Here is a 27,933-nt window from a genome sequence, read left to right on the forward strand (position 1 = left end):
ATTATTTCACTGTGGTGCTCAGACAGCCAAAGATGTGGATAGAGAATACAGAGGGTTCAGTGATAGAAGAAAACAGGGCAGCGGGTTTAAGTGCTCAGACTGGTCTGGGGATTAAGGTAATCAATATATTAGCCCTGCGACCTCTGCCATTTACCATCTTATGTGTCCCAGGCTTGGCTGAACAGAGGCAGCTAGTTCATTAGCTGTGATTGGATTTAATTTTAGAGTGAACCCCCACAACAACAAAAAACCTGAGGACCAGAGGCTTTGTAGAACGGAAGAGATGGACACTGCCTCCTAGTGGGAGTGAGATGACCGTAACATTTAATTGCTCTTTCTGACTTAACTCTACTGCCTGATGATGTTTAAGAATTATGTCATAAAGGACAAGGAAAGGAACTCCCGACTGAACATCTGCAAGAAAATAATTTATTCCTTGTAAACCTCAGTGTTCGAGCCTAGCCGAGGTCAGACTTGGGGAGAAACAGAGCAATGACTGGGCATAATTAAAAATAAATACATGTTTTTATACTTTCAACATCAGTTGAAGGACCAATTGACTAAACTAATCTGTAGAAAAAGTTTCCATATACAGTAGGTTATAACCACACAAATTACCATTTCAGATGACATCAGGCTCAAGCTATTCCTCCATGCAGGGAAGGAAAATGACGGGAATGATGAAGGTTAAATAAAATGTAAAAAACAATACCAAATAAATTGTTGACTGTTCTTAACACCTATGTCCCAGGCAGTAGCCAATACTGTAACATTTACAAAGCTTTCAACTACGTAAACAGTCTACTACAAACAGGTGAGCAGTTTTCCCACCTGCTTGACATACTTTAGACAAGTCAGAGGAGAATGAATGTCAAACACGTCAACCAATGTCTTTGCAGTATATTCCTAGAAAACAATCAATCCTTTCTTGGCAAATGGGCTGAAGTTGAGTAATCAGCAATAAAAGGAGATTTATCATGCAGAATTCTGTGAAAAAAAGTAACGTTCATTTCCAGAGCCTTATTTCTTGTATAACTTACACACACACAGGTCAGAGAGACACACAACATCCATCAACGGTGGAATTTTAACCGTGCAATTAAGTCAAAACAATAAAAACATAAGTAGGGACAATCGTTAAACAGGAGTTTCCAGTAGAGAGATGTGTTATAGTTGGATGCAGTAGACTCCCATGCTGGGAGCCTGTTTGGAGTAGACTTCGTAGTAACGTTACCATATTAGACCATGAGTGGCCATATTGTCAGAACTGTTGAGAAAGTAGATGGGCTATCTTTTCTGAACCTTTTTTTCTCCCACCACTGAGGTCCTGAATCAAGGCCCTGTGATCATGACAATTTGCGAAAGACTATTCTGAGCTTAAAGAGAAGGCAATATCATTAACTTCTCTTAATACAGCCTTTGCTTAACACTTTTGGAAAGTATTGTAGAAATTAGGGTGCTTTTTGGGAAATACTTTTCATTTTGTAGATGATACTCAACATTTGGAGTTGTTGAGGATGGTTTACGTTGACAGTAGTTTATCCCTTGTTATTCTAACATAACATCTTGGTACAGCTCTATTCTCATCCCAGTGATTTTTTAAATTCAACTTTGTGGTAAGATCAACAAGTAAATAGGAGACCACACAATCCACTTTCAAAAATAATAGAACCAATACCACAAAACCCCAAGAACAGCCAATGGAACGTTCAATTTGGTCTGATATTCACGACTGAAAAATACCATTGACAAAACAGGGCTAGAGTCCATACCAATGTACAGATTGTAGAGTCCTACCATATAAACAAAAGGGTATCCGCTCTCAGCAATCAGAACTTCCAACATGGAAATATGGGTGAGCACTCCTGCTAGCAGAGATCCACATCACAGATTTTAAATGAATAAAACCAACACCAGAATTAACCAAGACTAAGTAACAGGTGGAGTAGAAGGGGGAACTGAAACATCCTACATAAGCCCAATTCTGTAAGGTTTCACTAGACATTTACCAAAAGAAAAAACTGGTTTACATGTGATGTCCCTTACTCTTCTAAAATAAAAACTACAATAAATAGTCACAATACAACATCCTTCGGATCTGACAAGGAAAAACAAGTCCCAGACCCCTTCCAAGCAGATCTGGAGGTCGGCTTAAAAAAATGAAAAAAAGAGAATGACGGGTTGGAGGAAGCGTTCACTTTTTGAGAGGCTGGTAGATGGAGGCATTTGGGTCCAAGCCAGAGGGACTTGTGTCCATGAACTTGGAGAAGTAGTGGGGGGCCATGGGAGTCATGTTGCTGCTGTCAGATGTGTAGGAGATGCTGGGCATGACAGCCATCACCTCAGCTATTTTCTGCTTCAGGTCCTTGATCTCCTGGTCCTTCTGCGGGATCTGACCTGAGACAGACGCACACAAAATGTCAGATAAGACATTCATGTCATGCAACCTATTCTACATCAATCACATACAGTAGGAAATAGGTGTGACTGAGGCAGTACTGCAGAGAGGCTAGACCCAAGCTAGACACTGACCTAGTGCGATCTCCAGCTGTCTCTTGGCATCACCCAGTGCTGAGAACAGGTCCAGTTTGATGCGGGTCTCTGCAGACAGGCTGTTCTCCAGGTGCTGGGTCTTTTCCTGCATGGCCGACAGCGCTGACATCAGCACTTCTGTGTCCTTCTCATTCTCCTTGTACTTCTGGAGCTCCTGAGGGGGAAGAACACATCACTCACTATAAGTGACATTGTCTGTGTGCCAGTGTACAGCAGGTGTGAATGAGTCATTTTACAGAGTTACAGTTCATAGAAGGAAATCAGGCATTTGAAATAAATTCATTAGGCCACAATATATGGATATCACATGACTGGGCAGGGCCATGGGTGGGCATAGGTTCACCCACTTGGGAGCCAGGTCCACCCAAATCAGAATTAGTTTTTACCCCATAAAAAGGGCTTTATTGCAGACAGAAATTCTCCTCAGTATTTCTGGACCAGGACATGTCACACTATGGAATGCCCTTAGACCTAGTCTTCTTAAATAATTAGGGCTAATATTGGGCTAGAGTCAACATTTTAGCTACCTTAACCAAACATGTTCTTGACATCCTGTTTTCAACAAAACATACCCATCTCAACTGAACCTCACCTGCACGGTCATCTCCAGCTCTCTGAGCTGGTCTTCTTTGAGCTTGATGTCCATGGTTAGTTTCTTACACTCCGTCTCCAGCTCCGTGACCCGCCTCCTCATTGTATCTGTGCACTCCCCCCTGTGGAGCAGACAGAGAGAACTCAACTAAACGCAGATGTATTTATGAAATAGTTGTGAATATCTCTGGAGCCTATACCTGGATGCGGCTGCTAGTGCGACGGTTCTGGCTGCGGTGGCATCCTCCAGCTTCTTGCGTTTCTTCTCATCTGCAAGTTGTTTCTCTGCGTTGGCGTGGGCTTCCTGCTCAACTTTCAGCCTCTTTTCCAGCTGGCCCATGGTCTGCTTGTCCTTCTGCTTGGCCTGGATGGTGTTATGGAGTCTGCACACACACAGCAGCCACAGACCATGCAGCACCATGCTAGCGAGCAGCCAGTGAGATTCCATTCCACCCCCAGTGTGTGCATGTGCACTCTTAACAGTACTAAAAGGTAGTCATTTTCATCATGAGTGTAAGTTAACCGTGTGTGGAGATAGTGAGAGGGCAGGATGGCTGAGTTTGGTAACCAAGTAAACTTTAAATAATTTCTTTGCACTTTCGTAATCCTTAGCCTAGCATCCTTTACCTAGCTTTGAGCATAGCCAACAGAGCTATGTGCACCAGTCTCCACCAACAGACAGAACGAGTGAAACAGACTCTCTTGAGCGGCAATAGGAATAAGCTGGTCATTAGGGGCAGGCTGGGAGGGCCTACATGTCACCTTTTAATTGCACAGGATAATTAACACCCATAACCACCGAGTTTGTGTCTGTATGTACATGCTAACTACCATATTAGGGTGGTCTTATGTAATGCTCCTTGTCAAGGACACCCAGGAGTCCCCAGCTGGTCAGTGATTACTTAATTGGCCAATTAAAGCAGCCAGATGCATAAGTGCTCTCTCTGCTGCCGTGATATGAAGCAGACAGGATCCCATCTATAAACTTCCCTATGACCAGTCCTCACACCAGAATTATTTGTATTTCAGACTAGCATTTTGACATGGACATTCCAAGTTCAGTCCTGGGTTTTCAAGCAGTGATAACCTTTAGGTCTGAACTAGGTCCCCTGAGTTTTTCCTGACTGCATTACCCCGACTAGGAAAAACCTCACGTGCTATTGGAAGTATGGAGTAGGAAATTCACTTCAATGACCAAGTTGGACCATTGTGTGTTACCCGAGTTGCGACATTTCACATTTTCAACCAGAAGATGGCATCCTATTTTGACAATTACAAACTTATCAATGTGGATAATGTAGAATGTTTGGCCATATTGTCAAAATTAAGCAAGCTACCTAACTTTATTAGCAGCGCTAGCCCCACTGGTCCCAGCAGGTGATCAGATCCAGTGGTCAATTCCTAACCTTTAACCTGCCCACTCACTTGTTCTGCAGCAGCTCGTTCTCCTGGCGCAGCTGGCCCAGTTCAGAGCGGATGGAGCGCTCAGCGCTGCCAAGGGAGCCGATCTGACTGCGCAGGTCCTGCTCCACCTGTCTGCTGGCCTGAAGGTCTGCCTTCAGCTTCTTCACATCCTGCTCCAGCCTGCAGTGGTAGAGGGGGAAAGGAAAGAAAATGAGGAAGGGATGAATAGAGAAGGATGAGAAAGAATTTGATAAAGATTCAGTGTATGCGTTATGCAGAAACTATAGGTTTTGGATCATCCACAATTCCTTTCTCCAGGCTTTGGTAAAGGTTTATATTGGTTTCATCTGCTCATAAGACTGTTTTAGTATGGCCATCTTTGTACTCAACTCTTTTCTGTGGAGTGCTGCTGCGTAGAGGTTTGTATTTGGCTGTGGCCTAAGTATTACGGCTGTCAAAGCCTCCTGCTGATGGCATATTCGCCTTCAGCCCTCCATTCTGGCCGTTGGCCTGTCCCTGACAGTTGTTTTAGTGTTTGTCTGTCGTCAGTTGTTTTCCTTAGCCAATCAGGTCATTGCCGATTGATATAGTCAGCGTTTTGATATTCCAAATTGTTGATTAAGCTGTAACCATTTAATTATGTGTGGTTCTGAATTGATGAAATGTCTCCTCTTTGCGCTTTAAAATTACTTACTTTTCTTTCATACTAGACACAGCTTTTGTCTTTACAAGTGTACAATCAATTCAACACTAACCAGTAAGAAAACACCCTTCAGCCAAAAGTGTATACAGCAAAAATTTCAACTAAGCCTATAGGCTACTGTCTAGGGCTGGGACTATACCTGTATGGCGATACTTGTTTCCTTGCCACGATACTAACAAAACAAAGCTGATTTAACTTTTAGGAAAACGGCCCTAATGTTGGAAACAAACATGTTATCCAGTCACATTTATTTTCCAAGCTATAGAACACATTTGATATACACAGCAGGTTATTGAAAGACCGAAGAGTTAGGTCTGCTTTGCGGTTCCATTTTTGCCATGGAAAAAATATTGCAATACTGGTATCGTCACAGCCCTACTACTGTCCAAATAATGTAGGCAGGGAAGCCCCAAGTCTGAGTGTGGCAAAAGCAGGGCACACATGTTACCATGACAACTTGCCACAAACACCATCATTCATTTGACTTTCTGCTGATTTCACCAACAACCTTACACCCCCACTCACACCAATGTGTCTGTACAGCACCATCACACACCCAGTTGTACAACTAAAGAGCCAAAAAGGTCAGACATACAACTCAATGTTCTTATTTTCAGCCAGCATAAGTTTGTGGCAAACCATAGATTGTAATAGTCCAACTTTCTCACAACCCAGTCCAATGATATCACAGCTGAAACAGCTCTACTTAACGCCTATCTATGTGCATCATGGTCCGTTTGAGGTCAGGGACTGTGGGATCTGATTAAAAGGGAGGAACCCTTCATGCACCAGCAAGTTACTGATACTTTGGCCTGAAAATGTGAGAACTGTGACATCCAGGCAGGAGTTACTCCTGTTAATACATTAGTGTTGTCACAATACCAGTATCGCAACACTAGGAAGAAAGGAAGCAAAGGAAACAAAAACATTTTGCAATTTCATGAGGAAAATGTTGGGGGAAAATAGCCTTGTCACCCAAAATCAAATTTGTTTATTTTGCAAGCTATAGCTCACATTATTGTAGAAAAGTAGGTTTTAGAAGGACCAGAGTTTACTCCGCTTCGTATTTCCTTTTTTGCCAAGGGTTTAAGATAAAAAAGAAACAGAATAGGGCTAAGCACAGGCAAAATCCTAAAACAAAACCTGGTTCAGTCTAATTTCCAGACACTGGGAGGCAAATTCACCTTTCAGCAGGACAATAACCTAAAAAACGAAGAAAAATATAGAGAGTGGTACTTAGTATTTGCCCCAAACATAACACTTTGTAATCAGAACAAAAGGTTTAATTGCCTTGCCACATATTTTTGCAGTATTACTTTAGTGCCTTGTTGCAAACAGGATGCATGTTTTGGAGAAGAAAAAAACAATTCTGTAAAGGTTTCCTTCTGTATTGTGGAGTAACTCAAATGTTGAGCCGTCCTTAGTTTCCTCCCATCACAGCCATAAAACTCTGTTTTAAAGTCATCATTGGCTTCATGGTGAAATACCTGAACTGTTTCCTTCCTCTCCGGAAAATGAGTTAGGAAATCTTCGTAGTGATTGGTGTATTGATACACCATCCAGAGTGTAATGACTAACTACACCATGCCCAAAGGGATATTCAATGTCTGCATTTTTACCCATCTACCAATAGATGCCCTTCTTTGTGAGGCATTGAAAAACCTCCCTGATCTTTGTAGTTGAATCGCACTGTTTGAAATGTACTGCTCGACTGAGGAACCTGACAGACAATTGTATGGGTGGGATACAGAACTTAGGTAGTCATTCAAAAATCATGGTTAACACTTATTTCACAGAGTCCATGCAACTTATTGTGTGACCTGTTAAGCAAATGTTTACTACTGAACCCATTTAGGCTTGCCATAACAAAGGGGTTGAATACATTGTCTTAAAACATCTGCTTTCATTTTTAATTAATTGGTCAAAACTTTTAAAAAATTTAAAAAATAAACATCATTACACTTTGACATTATGGGGTATTGGGTGTAGGCCAGTGACAAAATCTCAATTTAATCCATTTTAAATTTAGGCTAACACCAATGTGGAAAGGGGTGTGAATACTTCTGAAGGCACTGTAACTGATTAATGCTTAATATATGATAACGACAACTTATACTGGTATACTGGTACTGGCAAGGACAGAAAAATGTCACACAATTTTGGACAAATCCGTCAAGACACCAACCATGAGAATGGGTTAAACATAGGCTTTAAATCAACTGGTGAATTTTATTGAATATAGCTATGATCCCCCATTATATCTTAACTTCTCTAGGGTAGGGGGCAGCATTTGGAATTTTGGATGAAAAGCATGCCCAAACTAAACTGCCTTCTGCTCAGGCCCAGAAGATAGGATATGCATATAATTAGTAGATTTGGATAGAAAACACTAAAGTTTCCAAAACTGTTAAAATAATGTCTGTGAGTATAACATAACTGAGTTGGCAGGCAAAAACCTGAGAAATCCATTCAGGAAGTTAGATTTTTTTTGTGTGTAGTTTTCTATTCAATGCCATTACAGTATCCATTGACTTAGGACTCAAATTGCAGTTCCTATGCCTTCCACTAAATGTCAAGTCTTTTAGAAATTGTTTCAGGCTTGTATTCTGAAAAATGAGGGAGTAAGAGCAGTCTGAATGAGTGGACCCTGCCGTGTCAGAGCTTTTTCATGCGCGACCGAGAGTGCCTTTCTTGTTTACCTTTTATATTGACAACGTTATTGTCCGGTTGAAATATTATCGATTATTTAGGCTAAAAACAACCTGAGGATTGAATATAAACGTCGTTTGACATGTTTCTATGAACTTTACAGATACAACAAGCAGACAAAAAAATCCAAATTGTATCTGTGTTTGAGCCTGTGGATTACTGAAGAAAACGCGAACAAAACGTAGGGGAAAAAAACGTTTTTTCTTTTTGTATCATCTTTAAAATGAACGATAAAACAAAAATTCAGATAGGATGATGGGGACCATTTCAGTGAAAAATATAAGAGGGCAACAGTACATGTGCAAAGTTTCAGAATGATAACTTCCAAAATGTGTGCTACATGACATTTATCATGAAGTCACCCAGGTGTCCCACACAAGTAGCCCAAATGTACCCAAGTGGCCAAATTGGTGAAGGTATACATTTTGAAACAAATAACTATGTACAAAATGCCAAAATGGTATTCTAACACACCACCCCCCAAAAATTGAGAAACAAAAAAAAACAAAAAAATTGAAAAAAAAAAATAATTGATTAAAAAAAAAATATATATACACATTTACACACTTTCAATATTTGGATGACCCTCAGTCCTCTATCAAATCAAATACATTTATATAGCCCCAGCCTAAAACCCCAAACCGCAAGCAATGCAGGTGTAGAAGCACGATGGCTAGGAAAAACTCCCTAGAGAGGCAAAAACCTAGGAAGAAACCTAGAGAGGAACCAGGCTATGAGGGGTGGCCAGTCCTCTTCTGGCTGTGCCGGGTGGAGATCAGTGGTTGTAGAGGGTGCAACAGGACAGCACCTCAAGAGTAAAAATGAACAGTTTAGGGTTCCATAGCTGCAGGCAGAACAGTTGAAACTGGAACAGCGGCAAGCCCAGGTGGACTGGGGACAGCAAGGAGTCATCATGCCAGGTAGTCCTAGGGCTCAGGTCCTCCGAGAGAGAGAAAGAGAGAATTAGAGAGAGCATACTTAAATTCACACAGGACACCGGATAAGACTCCCATTCGGAGTCAGTGTCACTGTGAAAGAAAATGTTCAGTTAGAATAGTTTCACATATGAGCCCTGTATCAACAGGTATAATAAACAGATATATAGAGAGTTGAAGGTTTAATATATTATTATTACCTGCTAGATCTACTGTCTCTTTTATATTATGACATTTCAGCTAGATCTACTGTCTTATATTATGACAGACCAGCTAGATCTACTGTCTTTATTATATTACTGTCTTTATTATATTACAACAGACCAGCTGTATCTACCATTTCCATTTCACTTTGGCTATTGATGTGGTCCTGCACTCTCCTCAACAGCCTCAAATAGGCTATTTCATGTGGGTTGGGGTGGCGCTTTGCGTTCCTAGGAAACTATGCAGTTTTTTGTCTTTTTACGTGTTATTTCTTACATTGGTACCCCAGGTCATCTTAGGTTTCATTACATACAGTCGAGAAGAACTACTGAATATAAGAGCAGCGTCAACTCACCATCAGTACGACCAAGAATATGACTTTCGCGAAGCGGATCCTGTGTTCTGCCTTTCACCCAGGACAACGGAATGGATCCCAGCCGGCGACCCAAAAAAACGACTTCGTAAAAGAGGGAAACGAAGCGGTCTTCTGGTCAGACTCCGGAGACGGGCACATCGCGCACCACTCCCTAGAATACTTCTTGCCAATGTCCAGTCTCTTGACAACAAGGCTGATGAAATCAGAGCAAGGGTAGCATTCCAGAGGGACATCAGAGACTGTAACGTTCTTTGCTTCACGGAAACATGGCTCACTGGAGAGACGCTATCGGAGTCGGTGCAGCCAGATGGTTTCTCCACGCATCGCGCCGACAGAAACAAACATCTTTCTGGTAAGAAGAGGGGCGGGGGCGTATGCTTTATGGTTAACGAGACGTGGTGTGGTCACAACAACATACAGGAACTCAAGTCCTTCTGTTCACCTGATTTAGAATTCCTCACAATCAAATGTCGACCACATTATCTACCAAGGGAATTCTCTTCGATTATAATCACAGCCGTATGTATTCCCCCCCAAGCAGACACATCGATGGCTCTGAACGAACTTTATTTGACTCTTTGCAAACTGGAATCCACATATCCTGAGGCTGCATTCATTGTAGCTGGGGATTTTAACAAGGCTAATCTGAAAACAAGACTCCCTAAATTGTATCAGCATATCGATTGCGCAACCAGGGCTGGCAAAACCTTGGATCATTGCTATTCTAACTTCCGCGACGCATATAAGGCCCTCTCCCGCTCTCCTTTCGGGAAAAGCTGACCACGACTCCATTTTGTTGCTCCCTGCCTACAAACAGAAACTAAAACAAGAAGCTCCCGCTCTGAGGTCTGTTCAACGCTGGTCCGACCAATCTGATTCCACACTCCAAGACTGCTTCCATCACGTGGGCTGGGATATGTTTCGTATTGCATCAGACAACATTGACGAATACGCTGATTCGGTGAGCGAGTTCATTAGAACGTGCGTTGAAGATGTCGTTCCCATAGCAACGATTAAAACATTCCCAAACCAGAAACCGTGGATTGATGGCAGCATTCGCGTGAAACTGAAAGCGCGAACCACTGCTTTTAATCAGGGCAAGGTGACCTGAAACATGACCGAATACAAACAGTGTAGCTATTCCCTCCGCAAGGCAATCAAACAAGCTAAGCTTCAAAATAGAGACAAAGTAGAATCGCAATTCAATGGCTCAGACACATGAGGTATGTGGCAGGGTCTACAGTCAATCACAGATTGCAAAAAGAAAACCAGCCCAGTCACGGACCAGGATGCCTTGCTCCCAGGCAGACTAAATAACTTTTTTGCCCGCTTTGAGGACAATACAGTGGCACTGACACGGCCCGCAACCAAAACATGCGGACTCTCCTTCACTGCAGCCGACGTGAGTAAAACATTTAAACGTGTTAACCCTCGCAAGGCTGCAGGCCCAGACGGCATCCCCAGCCACGCCCTCAGAGCATGCGCAGACCAGCTGGCTGGTGTGTTTACGGACATATTCAATCAATCCCTATCCCAGTTCCTGTTCCAAAAGAAAGCTAAGGTAACTGAGCTAAACGACTACCGCCCCGTAGCACTCACTTCCGTCATCATGAAGTGCTTTGAGAGACTAGTCAAGGACCATATCACCTCCACCCTACCTGACACCCTAGACCCACTCCAATTTGCTTACCGCCCAAATAGGTCCACAGACGATGCAATCTCAACCACACTGCCCTAACCCATCTGGACAAGAGGAATACCTTAGTGAGAATGCTGTTCATCGACTACAGCTCAGCATTTAACACCATAGTACCTTCCAAACTCGTCATCAAGCTCGAGACCCTGGGTCTCGACCCCGCCCTGTGCAACTGGGTACTGGACTTCCTGACGGGCCGCCCCCAGGTGGTGAGGGTAGGTAACAACATCTCCACCCCGCTGATCCTCAACACTGGGGCCCCACAAGGGTGCGTTCTGAGCCCTCTCCAGTACTCCCTGTTCACCCACGACTGCGTGGCCACGCACGCCTCCAACTCAATCATCAAGTTTGCGGACGACACAACAGTGGTAGGCTTGATTACCAAAAACGACGAGACGGCCTACAGGGAGGAGGTGAGGGCCCTCGGAGTGTGGTGTCAGGAAAATAACCTCACACTCAACGTCAACAAAACTAAGGAGATGATTGTGGACTTCAGGAAACAGCAGAGGGAACACCCCCCTATCCACATCGATGGAACAGCAGTGGAGAGGGTAGTAAGTTATAAGTTCCTCGGCGTACACATCACAGACAAACTGAATTGGTCCACCCACACAGACAGCATCGTGAAGAAGGCGCAGCAGCGCCTCTTCAACCTCAGGAGGCTGAAGAAATTCGGCTTGTCACCAAAAGCACTCACAAACTTCTACAGATGCACAATCGAGAGCATCCTGTCGGGCTGTATCACCGCCTGGTACGGCAACTGCTCCGCCCACAACCGTAAGGCTCTCCAGAGGGTAGTGCGGTCCGCACAACGCATCACCGGGGGCAAACTACCTGCCCTCCAGGACACCTACACCACCCAATGTCACAGGAAGGCCATAAAGATCATCAAGGACAACAACCACCCGAGCCACTGCCTGTTCACCCCGCTATCATCCAGAAGGCAAGGTCAGTACAGGTGCATCAAAGCTGGGACCGAGAGACTGAAAAACAGCTTATCTCAAGGCCATCAGACTGTTAAACAGCCACCACTAACATTGAGTGGCTGCTGCCAACACACTGACTCAACTCCAGCCACTTTAATAATGGGAATTGATGTAAAATATATCACTAGCCACTTTAAACAATGCTACTTAATATAATGTTTACATACCCTACATTATTCATCTCATATGTCTACGTATATACTGTACTCTATCATCTACTGCATCTTTATGTAATACATGTATCACTAGCCACTTTAAACTATGCCACTTTGTCGATACCATCTACTGCATCTTGCCTATGCCGTTCTGTACCATCACTCATTCACATATCTTTATGTACATATTCTTTATCCCTTTACACTTGTGTGTATAAGGTAGTAGTTTTGGAATTGTTAGTTAGATTACTCGTTGGTTATTACTGCATTGTCGGAAATAGAAGCACAAGCATTTCGCTACACTCGCATTAACATCTGCTAACCATGTGTATGTGACAAATAAAATTTGATTTGATTTAAATGTTTATATATTGCTTCTAAAATAAATGTTTAAAAAAATCACAAATAATATTTTATATTATTAATTTCAAACAAGGGCATTAGCATGATAAGAACTTACCAGTCCAAAACGATGTCCTCTCCCGTTCAAAAAATATTCCTCCACAATCGCTAAATTAAGCGTCCTACAACAATCTCTGTCTCACCTTCCCAATCAATTTATTCTAAAGTTGTGTGTACATCTGCATATCTAGACTTAGATTTAGCTTTCCCTGACTTAGTCGCCATAATGATTGATATATAAACAGCTGAATCAGGGCATTCACCAAACAAAACAGTGCGTAAATGCGTAGCTTCTTCCGGTATGAAAATTCAATAGCGCATGACTCTCTTTACGCTGGAGCTTACTAGAGGGGTTGGTCTTACAACACATAAACATGGCATATTGCCGTTTAGCTCAGCTCATTGGCCATCTACCCAGCTAGATTTCAAGACGATCAGTGGTCATTGGGTTAAAAGACAGTCAATCAACGAAACAGCGGGCAAATCATTGGTGCACAATGATGTCATTACTTGTTGTCTTCAAATCAGTTTCTTTCAGTCAATACGTCCCGCGAAATGGCCCATCACGTTTGATTGTGTTACAAACAAACCAGTTGATTGCAGTGAAACCGAACATGACTGGAAAAGTCACGTTCTGTGTGGGTTATTTACCTAGAATGTGTCAAATGGAATGAGACGGAATTCACGACACAAGCGGTTCACAAAATGTTTTGTGTTAGGCTATAAAAAACGATTTTATCAAACAAAAGATCATTCATTGTGTAATAATGAGCATTGGGATTGCAAACAGAGGAAGATCGTCAAAGGTAAACTATTTATTTTATTGCAGTTTGATTTTGTTACGCCTGTGCTGGTTGACATAGTTGTTTTTCATGGGGCTCTATCCTCAGATAATCACATCGTATTCTTTCGCTGTAAATCCTTTTTTGAATCTGACAATGCAGTTGGATTAGCAAGATTCTAGGCTTTCAATACAGGTGAGACACTTGTATTTTCATGAATGTTTAATATGACTATTTATGTAGCGACCACCGTATGTTGTGGAATTTCAGCCCGCTAGCGGGTTCCGTGCGCAGAGAAGTTAAACCTATATAAAATAGTTGTATCTTTTATGAATTTTTAATCTCACTGGATGTTGCCCAGGTGGGACGCTAGCGTCCCATATACCCTAGAGAGGTTAACCTGTAGTGACACCCCATCCCGTGAACGGGACCGTTGTCATCATCCGACACTAATTAGCATAACGCAACGGACATAAATCTTCCTAGAAAATATTCCTATTCATGAAAATCACAAGTGAAATATATTGGAACACAGCTTAGCCTTTTGTTAATCACCCTGTCATCTCAGATTTTCAAAATATGCTTTACAGCCAACGCTAGACAAGCATTTGTGTAAGTTTATCATAGCCTAGCATAGCATTATGCCTTGCTAGCAGCAGGCAACCTTGTCACGGAAATCAGAAAAGCAATCAAATTAAATCGTTTACCTTTTGAACTTCGGATGTTTTCACTCACGAGACTCCCAGGTATACAGCCAAAGTTCATTTTTTCCAAAAATAGTATTTTTGTAGACGAAATAGCTCCGTTTGTTCTTCACGTTTGGCTGAGAAATCACCCGGAAATTGCAGTCACCACAACGACGAAAAATATTCCAAATTAGCTCCATAATATCGACAGAAACATGGCAAACGTTGTTTAGAATCCATCCTCAAGGTTTTTTTCTAATATCTATTCGATAATATATCCGTCGGGACAATTATTTTTTCACTAGGACCGATTGGAATAATGGCTACCTCTGTATTTTCGAGAGAATCTCTCTCGGAGCCACCATATGACCACTTACACAATGTGGCCGCCTACGGCTATTCTTCAACAGAAATGCGTAAAACTACGTCACAATGCTGTAGACACCTTGGGGAATACGTAGAAAGCGTAAGCTCGTTGATGGTACATTCACAGCTGAATAAGGAGTCATTGGAACGCAGCGCTTTCAAAACCTGGGGCACTTCCGTATTGGATTTTTCTCAGGCTTTTGCCTGCAACATCAGTTCTGTTATACTCACAGACAATATCTTTACAGTTTTGGAAACGTTAGTGTTTTCTATCCAAAGTTGTCAATTATATGCATATTCTAGCATCTTTTCCTGACAAAATATCCCGTTTAAAACGGGAACGTTTTTTTTTCAAAAAATGAAAATATTGCCCCCTAACACCAAGAGGTTAATGTAGTGTAAAATAAAAATGGCAGATCAATGACTTAACAGCTGTAACAATTTGTCCAGTATTGGAAATCCTCAATGGTACTCTAGTTTATAGAAAGACCCTCTTACCGTACAATTGCCTCAGGCTTGCTTAGCTGAATTTTAGGGATGCAGTTGTCTGTTGGATCCCTGTGAGAGCCTACTGCTGAACCCTTCCCCGCTGCACACTTCTGCTTCTTCCCCCAGGAAAAGGAGGAAGGGGCTGATAGGACGCTGCCGTTGGTGGCGCAGTGTCTGCAGGGCAAGGAGTTGACTGACGCGTTTCTGCTGGAGTTTTTGTAGTTTTTCGAGGATGAGGAGTTCTCCTCCTTCAGCAGCAGGTTCTCTGCGCTGCCCACCAGCTCTGTGGTGAGTCTCTTATTGTTCATATGGTTCTCCATGTACTCCATCTCCTGGAGTTTAGAGTCTACCGATGACGGCTGGATGCTGTTGTGTTGCTTTTTGGCCTCGCGGCCCTCTTTCCCTTTATCTCTGTACTCCAGCTCCGCCAGCATAGCTGCCATTTTTTTACTGGCGGGGGCGCCATTCTGTGAGACTGGGATGGAGTCCATCTCAGATATCCCTTTAGCTAATGCAGCTGAATGGAAGGTGGAAGTAAGAAAGGAGAGAATGGAAGTGAGATTAAACACATATTTGACCAACATCACTTGGACTGTGTCTGGAGCATCAGTTGTGTGCATCTCTCACCTTCCTCTGCCTCCCTTTCCTGTCTCTGGAGCATCTGTTGCTCTGGTGGCAGGGCCTGCAGCAAGAGCTGCATGTAGAACTCGTTCTCCTTCTGGACCACCTCCTGCCTTCTTAAGCGCATCTTATAGCTGACGTAGCTGTTGAATCCAAAGCCCAGCGTCACCATTGGGTAGCCAATGCTACAGAGAAATGGATAGAGTTCAGGGGGTAAGTAAGTTCAGACAACACATCACCAAGACAATGATTCACAAGTTGAAAAGCATAGGTGCTATGAAAAAAGAGATGAAAGTAAAGCTCCGGAAAGTAAAGCTGGAAGAATGACTTGCCCTAATATCCTGCATTACTACATAACAGCTCAATTACAGTACATTATACAGGCTCAAATCTAAATCCACTCAAATGTCTTAAAAAATAGTATTTAGACTATAAATGTAGGTATTTTCAACCAAACAGTGGTGTATGACCTTGTAGAAATATTCCTTAAGCCATCTTAGAATATGTATGCTTTTTAATAATGCTACAGACTGAAACCAGCATGCACTCTCTCTCTTTGTAGAAAGTGGTGTCTGAGCTTGGGGGATATACAGACATCATTACTTGTATATTATGCTTAACAAGCGGAAATAATGTTATTTTCCGAGAGTCAAATGGGGCAGAACACTTCCCTCCTTGGCCTGTGGGTCTGAGACGGAATCTTAGTCCATCTTCCTCACAGATCCACACATATAGCCTAGACAAAGATCCTGCCAGGGCTTGGACAAAACACTTAACTTACCAATGTGAAGCGAATGGGCGACACAAGTCGACATGGAAGAAGTTCTTCAGGTCTTTGAATCTGATGGCTGCCTCTATGTACACAAAGAGTATCCAAAGGGACACTGTGGGGAGACAGACCCCCCTCTCTGTAGAAGAAAAATATGTCTGAACATGAAACCAGAGGCTTACAGGGTGGTCAGTGCAGCAGCCTCCCTCACCAGACAAAGAACAAACATCACAACAGCAGCAGAGTAGATCAGCTTTTGAGTGACGAAATGAGAGACACAGCCACAAAAGGGCAGCTTTTCAGTAGTGATAAGGAGAGGGGGATAGCTGTTACATTCTCCAGCAAGAAAAACAAAAGTTGCCGATCAAACAGAAGGGGGAACTAACAAAGAGTAACTGAAATCAACCAAAACAGGTGTGGTTTTAGGAGGGGTTCTGAAAGACAATCATGGGGTTGTCCACTGAAAGTTGACTAGCAACAACAACTGGGACCCAAGACACCCACCACGAGCGCCCACTAAATTTGCCCAAGAAGAGGCAAACAAGATAAAAACCCACATCAAACTTAGACACAACAACTTAAAGGTGTTAACCCTCCACACCTCTCAAGACAACTGGAACACTGGGCCAGCCAAATTCTTTCTGACTAACGAGATGACAAGCCAGCACAGGTGTAAAACATACTGCCTAGCGAGGTGACACCAATTGGTGCGCCCAACATGCAACCTCAAAATATAAATGGAAAAACCAAAGCCTGTAACAAATCACAATATTATTTTTGGACAATAGAGGGAAAAAAATAATGTAGTATGAATTAAACTGAAAGAGTGGCTTAACCCTCCTGCTGGGTTCCGGTGAAATTGGACCCATTTACAAGTTCTCTCTGAAAGTTAATTTAATCTGATTGTCATAAGGTTCCATGACTGTCCACACAAAATACATTTAGATCATTTTCATAACATTTTGGGTGTTTTTATTTAACTTCTGTACACCTGTTGTGTTCCCGGTCAAAATGACCAGTCATTAGAAATTAATGGGTTAGACTACAATTAGTGTATAAAATTGAGTTCAGGCACATGCCCATTCATCAGATGGAAACACTTCCTCTCCCAGATCCCACATGCATGTGTGTTTGAGCGCACACACACCTCACTGCCCTTCTTGGCTTCCATGGCAACCCCCACGGGAACCTTTCCCCAATAGAATCTTTCCCCCACGGGAACCACACCTGTTGGCATTCTCACAAACAAACAATCGCAACATTGTTTCAATAATATATATAACTTTTCTAACAGCTCTGGTATATAAAGCTTTTTTGAGGCCTTGCTCACAATTCATTCTGTGACAGCACAATGACCAAACGATATACTGTATGTGAGGCTCTTGATCATATCTTTGATCATGACATTGGAGATGAGGAGAGAGGCCAGGAAACTGACAGTGAAGATGCATTAGAGGAGGAAGTGTCAGAAGTTGAAGACAACACAGAATATGATCCAGACCAAGAGACAACCGATGTGGAACAATCCTGGAATGACGAAGAAGGCCCTGCTGAGGTTGTTACATTCTGGTCAAAGAATGGGAATTTGTCCTGGTCGTCATCCCCACCTGAGAGGAGAGGTCGGCTGAAAATGTTATCAGGATGATCCCAGGGCCAACGAGATACTCCATATCCCGGGTTGAATACATAAAATCCTGCCACTATTTAAAAAGGTGAAAGGGTTTCAAAACAAATGTCCTTGTTAAACTTTGACACAAAGTAGTCTGTGATAAATAGCACAATATGTTTAATTTGAGTATTTATTATAGTCAACATAATCCATACGTTTTTTTTTTACTCAAAAACGAGTTGTATGAGCTCAGGTCAATTTTTTTTTTATTTCACACTTATTTAACCAGGTAGGCCAGTTGAGAACAAGTTCTAATTTACAACCGCGACCTGCCCAAGATAAAGCAAAGCAGTGCGACACAAACACAGAGTTACACATGGAATAAACAAACGTACAGTCAATAACACAATAGAAAGGTACAGTGTGTGCAAATAAGGTAGGATAAGGGAGGTAAGGCAATAAATAGGACGTAGTGGCAAAATAATTACAACTTAGCCATTAAACACTGGAGTGATAGATGTGCAGAAGATGAATGTGCCAGTAGAGATACTGGGGTGCAAAGGAGCAAATAATAATAATAATAATAATAATAATAATAATAATATGGGATGAGGTAGTTGGATGGGCTATTTACAGATGTGCTATGTATAGGTGCAATGATCTGTAAGCTGCTCTGATAGCTAATGCTTAAAGGTAGCGAGGGAGATATGAGTCTCCAACTTCAGTGAGTTTTTGCAATTCGTTCCAGTCATTGGCAGCAGAGAACTGGAAGGAAAGGCGGCCAAAGTAGGAATTGGCTTTGGGGGTGACCAGTGAAATATACCTGCTGGAGTGCGTGCTACAGGTGGGTGCTGCTGTTGTGACCAGTGAGCTGAGAGAAGGTGGGGCTTAAAACTAGCAAAGACTTATAGATGACCTGGAGCCAGTGGGTTTGGCAACGAATATAAAGCGAGGGCCAGCCAACGAGAGCATACAGATCGCAGTGGTGGGTAGTATATTGGGCTTTGCTGGCAAAACAGATAGACTGCATCCAATTTACTGAGTAGAGTGTTGGAGGCTATTTTGTAAATGACATCGCCGAAGTCAAGGATCGGTAGCATAGTCAGATTTACGAGGGTACGTTGGGCAGCATGAGTGAAGGATGCTTTGTTGGGAAAATAGGAAGCCGATTCTAGATTTAATATTGGATTGGAGATGCTTAATATGAGTCTGGAAGGAGAGTTTACAGTCTAACCAGACACCTAGGCATTTGTAGTTGTCCACATATTCTAAGTCAGAACCTTTCAGAGTAGTGACGCTAGTCGGGCGGGCAGGTGTGGGCAGTGATCGGTTGAAGAGCATCCATTTAGTTTTACTTGTATTTAAGAGCAGTTGGAGGCCACGGAAGGGTGGATCAGAGAATCACCAGCAGCAAGAGCGACAATATTGATGTATACAGAGAAAAGAGTCGGCCCGAGAATTTAACCCTGTGGCATCCCCATAGAGACTGCCAGAGGTCCGGACAACAGGCCCTCCAATTTGACACACTGAACTCTTACCTGAGAAGTAGTTGGTGAACCAGGCGAGGCAGTCATTTGAGAAACCAAGGCTGTTGAGTCTGCCGATAAGAATGCGTTGATTGACAGAGTCGAAAGCCTTGGCCAGGTCGATGAATACGGCTGCACAGTATTGTCAATGAGGCCTAAAGGCCATGATTAGCAAATAGAAGTTTAAAACTTGTAATGTTCACAAGAACTTAAGTTGATAAAATATCTAACACAGCATTAGGTGATAATATATGTATTATTATGGATATATAACCAGCTATAAATGGGGTGGTCATTTTGGACCGGGAACACAGAATGAATTAACAGGAAACGAACACAACAGGAGGGTTAATAAGCCAAGTCATATCAAATGGAGACAATAGAACATTTGGGCTTCTATAACAATAAGACACCAGAGTGTCCTCTATAGACTTCAGCTATTGGCCCAGATCATCCACATTTTTTAAATGTTATTCTGACCGGACATTTTGCGCTGCTTTGGTGAGACTCTTAAGTATGTCTACATTGTTCTCTTGCTTTGTGCAAATAACATTTATTGAAATGAGCAAAAGCAAATAGGAATTAGTCAGAATGTCAACCACACACTGCCCTGCGTTGAATGAGCAAATTCTGATTGGAGTAATTGTTTGATAGTGATTTTTATCTTATCCTATTCAGACAATTAATCTATATTCTGGTTGTCTGCCTTTTTATTTTTTACTTGCCCTGGACAAGCATTAATGTCAAAGCCTGATGGTGTGGTGTGTGCAGCAGGCGTTTGGGGTCTCTGCTCTACTGTGGCATTTGGTCTCGTCAGGAGTTCAATTTTACACCGAAGCCCAACATGTCCTGGTCAACAGGGGCTACTGCTAAATCGCACTGACACCTGTTACAGACATCCACAATCGCTTACGGACGCTGCACGGGATTCTGAGAAGTAAGCCGGCTTGTTGTAAACATAACACGCAGCATGGGAACGTGGAAGAAATCTGGTAACGCATGCTTCACACCCACTGCAGAGAAACACACACCTGTGTGTGTTCAGAGGATACTAGGAGAGCTTGTCAATGTAGGTCACTCAAGTTGAGTGTATTCGGAAAGTATTCAGACCCCTAAACTTTGTCCACATTTTGTTACGTTACGGCCTTATTCTAAATTGGATTAAATAGTTATTTTTCCTCAATCTACATACAATACCCCATTATGACAAATCAAAAACAGGTTGACATTTTTGCACATTTATTCAATTAAAAAAAAAATGATATTACATTTACTTAAGTATTCAGACATTTTGCTCAGTATTTTGTTGAAACACCTTTGACAGCAATTACAGCCTTGAGTCTTCTTGGGTATGACACTACAAGCTTGGCACACCTGTATTTGGGGAGTTACTCCCATTCTCTGCAGATCCTCTCAAGCTCGGTCAGGTCTCTCCAAAGATGTTCGATTAGGTTCAAGTCCGAGCTCTGGCTGGGTCACTCAAGGACATTCAGAGACTTCTCCTGAAGCCACTCCTGCATTGTCTTGGCTATGTGCTTCGGGTTGTTGTCCAGTTGGAAGGTGAAACTTTCCCCCAGTCTGATGTCCTGAGCAGGTTTTCATCAAGGATCTCTCTGTACTTTGCTACGTTCATCTTTCCCTTGATCCTGACTAATCTCCCAGTCCCTGCTGCTGAAAATCATCCCTGCAGCATGATACTGCCACCATCATGTTTCACCGTAGGAATGGTGCCAGGTTTCTTCCAGACTGACGCCTGGCATTCAGGCCAATCTTGTTTCTCATGGTCAGAGTCCTTTAGATGCCCTTTGGCAAACTGGCAGGCTGTCATGTGCATTTTACTGAGGAGTGGCTTTCATCTCGCCACTCTACCATAAAGGCCTGATTGATGTTGTGCTGCAGAGATGGTTGTCCTTCTGGAAGGTTCTACCATCTCCACAGAGGAACTCTGTCAGAGTGACCATGGGGTTCTGGGTCACCTCCCTGACCAAGGCCCTTCTCCCCCGATTGCTCAATTTGGCCAGGCAGCCAGCTCTAAGTAGAGTCTTAGTTGTTCCAAACTTCTTCCATTTAAGAATGATGGAGGCCACAGTGTTCTTAGAGACCTTCAATGCTGCAGAAATGTTTGTACCGTTTTTGCTCTGACATGCACTGTAAACTGTGGGACCTTCTATTGACAGGTGTGTGCCTTTCCAAATCATGTCCAATCAATTGAATTTACCGCAGGTGAACTCCAATCAAGTTGTAGAAACATCTCAATGGAAACAGGATGCACCTGAGCTCAATTTCGAGTCTCATAGCAAAGGGTTTGAATACGTATGTAAATATGGTATTTCTTATTGATTTTTGTACTTGTACTAAAATGTAGAAAGGGAAGGGGTCTGAATACTTTCCAACTGCACTGTATGTGCTCGGTGTATAATATAGCTGGTGTCTCACTCCAGGAAATAGTATTGTGAGATTTGATCCTGTGAACCTCCTGTCACTACTCCCATTTCTTTACAGCTAGGCTTAAATAGTTCAATACAGTGACCATAGTCTTTATACCCACACACTAATTCACTAAGAAGAAGGCTTACCTGTGTGCCACACGTACTGCACCCACACATAGGTACTGGCAGCGAAGAACAGCCATTGTACTGGGATGAAGAGCAGGCATATGGTGTCAGAGGTAAACGCCACACACACAAAGAACACTGAGAATGCCTAGAAGAGAGGAGATGTGAGGGGGGTAAGTAGGGGGGGTAAGTAGGAGATCTGCCAAAAAGCAGAAAAACACATTGCTACCAACAATGAGAGATGTGGGTCACATATTATCCACATCAACATGTATTGCTTGATGATTAAATCACAAGTTAAATACAACAAATCTGACATCAATGCCTCCACTTGAATTGACTACGCTACTTTAAAAAAATAAAATGTACAAAAAAAGTCAGCCGAGCCCTCCCGCTAGAATGTACAACATGCATCTTCAAGTGATCTATTGACAGGACAGGCACCTGTCAGTCAAAGTGAGCGATGACAGGGAAACATTGCTGGTTTGACAGTCTGCTGTCTCTCTCGCCTCCCGGTACCTGGGTGTTTTGTGTTGTGCACTCTGTGGTTGCAGTCAAATTTCTTTACACAGAGGGAGAGAGAATGACACTCCATCGTCTATGTGAGTCAATTTGCACGTCCCATATAAAATGTGGTAATGATGAGTGAAATCCCCTTAGACTATTGTTTTCTGGCACATTCATTAATTTTCTTTCACTTGTTTCATATGTGGCCACAAAGTTCTGGCGTATAGGCTTACTGTGATTTGATTGACAAACAGCAAGCTTTTTCTACTTTGCTAGCTACTCCATGTGCTTGTGGAAAACACTGGTTGGGGTAGCAGGGGGTGGAAAAACAAGGCAGAGCTAGAGAAGAGAAGGCTAGATGGAGCTTCTGGAGAACAACATAGGCCTGCTCTTTAAACCACACATCTAGTTAAATAAAAGGTTAACTAAATAAAACAAATAAAGATCAGTCAGGCCCACCCAGGAGACAGCCAGACACTCACCAGCCCCTGGTATCTGAAGGAGTCGTACACACTTCTGATGAAGAGCCAGAAAGGCCACAGGTACTCAAATCTGAACTCGAGCACAAAGTCTGCCAACAGCACCAGAGCCCACACCACAAGGAACTTCAGGTACAGGAAGGTACTGGATATATATATATATATATATATATATATGAGAGAGAGAGAGAGAGAGAGACATTTATGAGTTTGTGTGTCCAACACCACAACCATTTTTCAATAAGATTGGATTGTGTCAAGGTGTGGGCTTTAAAAAGCACCTGATCAAAAACTCAAGGATTAGCTACTCCACCTCTAACCTATTCCCAGATGTCAACTACCTTAAGCGCCTACTGACGATAGTATTTTCTGGCTGGGGGAGTTTTGCTAAGAGCCCCGACACACATTCTGAACATTAAGATGCAGTGCTTGTGGTATGGTTTCAAAAAAATTATGAACATATCTTTCATATCAGCAATTACTACACACCTTTTAATGCAGTTAGTATTCAAGGCTTGACATTCAGGTAAATTTGCCAGTGGCACACCAGCCCAATACAAAGAGAAAACTACTGGTCAAAATGAGAAAATTACTGGTCAGGGCCAAGATCACAGGAAAGCAAGTCATGCACGCAGAATTTCAATCATGGGTGACTTCATGTTTCATTTGCAGTCTGGGAAAGTATCAATAGCCAACCATACAATCTGATATTTAAACTGATTTTGGTTTTATAAAATGTTTCTAAACAATCTCAATGATGACAATAGCCTTAACATATGAAATGGTTTCAAATGTAATATTCCCCTCCAGAAATGAGCCCAATAACATTCATGAAAAGTAAAATGTTTAGGTAGTGTACATGCTTCATATTGTAAGCCTGTGTGCTATTTTAGCATTAAGCATCATCAACTGTATCCTGATGCAGCATCGTGGCTAGACTGGCTACATGGCTGAAGCATGGGGTTGCTCATCTGCATTGTTTACCCAATGGTTGAATCATTATCTAGAGCAGACTAAATATTATCTTGTTGCTTGTTTAATCTCCTAAATAAAAACTCCCACTAGCCTAATAAAAATGTTAGATTTTTTGACCGTTTATAAATAACGTAATTGTGTGAATATAGGCCTACCATTTATACACTCCAATGGCCATGAGGTGCTTCAGCTGTAACGTTTTTTGTCATGCCAGACACTCATTATAAAACGCCACCAATTTACCAAAACATGTATGTTGAGAAAAAAAATCTAACAGCACCGGAATGCTGGGATCTCGCTCTTTTCAATAATTGCCATCAAAATGGTTGCCTTTTCTCCAAGATTGCATTTATTAATGTTGTGAAGTGACTGGGTTTATTAGAACACATTTATTTCCACGGAGAGCAGGAGTTGCACAGTCTTGCCAGCTGACAGTTCATATTCCGCTGATAAATAACAAATTTGGGAATTAATGTGTTTTTTTAAACAATTATAGACTTCAGAATAGCATTATTACAATGACAAATGAAGTGTAAATAATTGTCATGTCTTGACAAGCAAGCAGCTACACTGAACAAAAAAAAATAAACACAACTTGTAAAGTATTGGTCCCATGTTTCATGAGCTGATATAAAAGATCCCAGAAATGTTCCATATGCACAGTGTATTTCTTAGATTTTGAGCACAAATTTGTTTACATCCTTGTTAGTGAGCATTTCTGCTTTGTCAAGATGATCCATCCACCTGACATGGGTGGCATATCAAGAAGCTGATTAAACAGAAATATTGTTACAATAGTGTACCTTGTGCTGGGGACAATAAAAGGCCACTAAAATGTGCAGTTCTCTCGCACAACGCCACAGATGTCTCAAGTTGAAGGCGCATGCAATTGGCATACTGACTGCAGGAATGTCCATCAGAGCTGTTGTCAGAGAATAGAATGTTCAACGTAATTTTAGAGAATTATGCAGTTCACAGCATCCAACCGTGGGCGAAACTAACTGCTGACTACCCTATGGAGAAGGGTTTGAGAGCTATTCCACCTCAACAGATTACTAGCTGCAGGTGTCACATGGAGAGGTGCTTGCTGTTGTAACAGTATAATTTTAGACCGTCCCCTCGCCCATACTCGGGCGCGAACCAGGGACCTTCTGCACACATCAACAGTCACCCTCGAAGCATCGTTGCCGTTTCACATCCGTTACACTCACCCCCCTTTTGACCTTCCTCCTTTTTCCGCAGCAACCAGTAATCCGGGTCAACAGCATCAATGTAACAGTAGAAGTTTAAACCGTCCCCTCGCCCATACCTGGGCGCGAACCAGCGAACCAGGGACCTTCTGCACACATCAACAGTCACCCTCGAAGCATCGTTACCCATCGCGCCACAAAAGCCGCGGCCCTTGCAGAGCAAGGGGAACTACTACTTCAAGGTCTCAGAGCAAGTGACGTCACTGATTGAAACGCTATTTAGCGCCCACGCTAACTAAGCTAGCCGTTTCACATCCGTTACACTGTCACAGGTAGAAACAGGGCAGATGCATGCAGACTAAGCTTTTTTATGTAACTAGTGTAGGCCTAAATTATAATTTGTAGCCTACAATTTAAGACACGGGAATTGAACGTAAGAAGCTTTTAAATTAGGTAGTCTTATTTAGATGCACGTTGACATTTCTGCTGGCTGAATTACAGTGTGTTCAATTCTGAATGATAGGGTGCAATAAAGACAAAGTTCTTTTGACCAACTAAGTTTGCAAATAAGCTGGAAGAGGGGTGGTTTACTGCTACAAACATCCTTTTCATATGCAGACCCAAACCACTAACTTAGTTTGTTTTTTTATACCTGCTTTTTGTATATTTGAAAGGAGTACGGGGTAGAACATGGAAAAATAAGCCACCTAAAGTCTTTGTCATGATTCCAGCATTTTCACAGACCCTGTAACCAAAATACAGGTATCGGGTTGGCGTGATTGGTTCTCTTTTTTTGCAGGTAAATTCATTAACACAGGGGTGTCAAATTTATTCCACGGAGGGCGGAGTGTCAACTGATTTGTTTTTTCCCTTTCAATTAAGACCTAGACAACCAGGTGAGGGGTGTTCCTTACTAATTATTGACCTTAATTCATCAATCAAGTACAAGGGTGGAGTGAAAACCCAGACACCTCCCTAATTTGAATTGCAAACAACCCCCTAGCGAACTAAACTCCACGGTGAAGGAAGTTTCTGATGGACTTCAACTAAATGGAGCAGAGACCAGACTTTGTGGAATCTAGCTCCGATTACATTGATTCGCCCAAGGTCAATATTTCAAGAAATGTAAATCATGAAAACTCCTACCTTGTACCTATGTTTGTCCTCTGTTGTGTACCTTTTTTTCTCTCCTATAAACGTTCAAATACAACTACCGAAATGAATTTGACTCGTGACAAAATTAAGGAAATTAGGTGGGAGTATTTGGCAAGGCCATTTTCTTGCCTGCCGAAATCCCCCCCGCCCCTTCTAATTTCCTTAATTTTGTCACGAGTCAAATTATTTCGGTAGTTGTATTTGATTAACATTTGTAATCAAATAACGGGGGGATTATGGCAGGCAAGAAAATGGCTGGCCGAAATACTCTCCCCTTCTAATTTCCTTAATTTTGTGAGTCAAATACTTTGTGGCACACAGGCCTGCCTAGCTCACAAACTAGCATCAGGGCGCCCACTCCGACAAGGTTAATTGTCCCACTGATATCATTGACGTGACGTGCAAATGAGCGATAGAAAACCGGTCGCGCAAATGTCATCATTCCGAATTATGAAAAAATTTAAATTGTGCGGGCGCCCCGTGCCTTTACCTAAATCCGCCGTTGGTTGTATTTGATTAACGTCTATAGAAAACGTTTGGATTTCAACAAACAAAGGCACGCAACAAGACGACAAACATAGGTGGGCGTTTCATTATATATATATATTTAAGTATTTATCCAATCAGAGAACTCGATTCCAAAGCCTGGCCTCTGATCCACTCAGTTGGTGAAGTTCATCAAACTTCCTTCACCATAGAGTTTAGTTCGCTAACACCCCCCACCCTTCCCAATTTGCCAGTTTCCCACTTACGTATAAAAGGGTTATACCTGCAAATAAGGAGCTGTTTGAAAAGGGTAATCAACATTTTTATAGGTAACATAACAGCTCCTGTCTGAAATGGGTATAACTGTTCCATACCCCAGCTAGGGGGCTGTCTTAGTAGGGTGAATTTAGCTAGTTACTGCAGACAATATGGGAATACATAGTTAATTGAAGTAGGGGTGTTTAAGACAGCCCCAGGCTATGACTTGGGGCCTATCAATTGGTAGTAGCCTAACGTTACTCCAAATATAATTTACACCTCTCCATTTAGCTATGCTAATCTGCCCCCAAATATACTAGTTACCTACTTGATATCTAGCCAATTTCACTTGACTGCGAGTGTCAGTGACATTTTACATTTAGGAGAGACACAGTAGCTAGCTAACTAGATACTCGCACACAACCCAGCCAAGCAATGAAGGAGTCTTACAAACCCCCTTACGGACGTGAGAACCCATCGCTTGGCTTCATATACCTGCCGTATATGCCCTCGGTGATTCGGTTCCGTTTTAACGGCCGTCGGAGTTTGCTGCAGTCCGCATTGCGCCGCTTCATCCTCCTCTCCTTCGCTTTAGTTTTTGATTTCCTACTGTAATCTTATCCAGTTTTCTTGCATGAGAAGACAAATACAATAAATTAGGTCCCTGTGAAATATCGCTGTAATTATTTTTCATAAACATAAATAAAACTCTCTTTAAGAACCTCCTCTTTTCTCCCAGCGCAAGTTTGCGCTATAATTTACGTCT

General features: G+C 42.3%; 1 protein-coding gene across 1 annotated transcript; it reads right to left on the reverse strand.

The window, feature by feature from the left end:
- Positions 1-408: 408 nt before the first annotated feature.
- LOC139375296 (macoilin-2-like) lies at positions 409-27,933 on the reverse strand. The gene is made up of 11 exons (XM_071116935.1): positions 27,663-27,933; positions 23,107-23,248; positions 22,139-22,265; positions 16,440-16,566; positions 15,665-15,843; positions 15,047-15,554; positions 4,570-4,728; positions 3,345-3,527; positions 3,146-3,266; positions 2,533-2,707; positions 409-2,397 (listed from the first exon to the last, which is right to left on the reverse strand). Exons 1-11 carry the CDS (start codon positions 27,740-27,742, stop codon positions 2,195-2,197), a joined length of 2,004 nt encoding a protein of 667 aa, XP_070973036.1. The 5' UTR covers positions 27,743-27,933; the 3' UTR covers positions 409-2,194.

This window comes from Oncorhynchus clarkii, chromosome 19 (assembly GCF_045791955.1).
Source record: "Oncorhynchus clarkii lewisi isolate Uvic-CL-2024 chromosome 19, UVic_Ocla_1.0, whole genome shotgun sequence".
Lineage (NCBI taxonomy): Eukaryota > Metazoa > Chordata > Actinopteri > Salmoniformes > Salmonidae > Oncorhynchus > Oncorhynchus clarkii.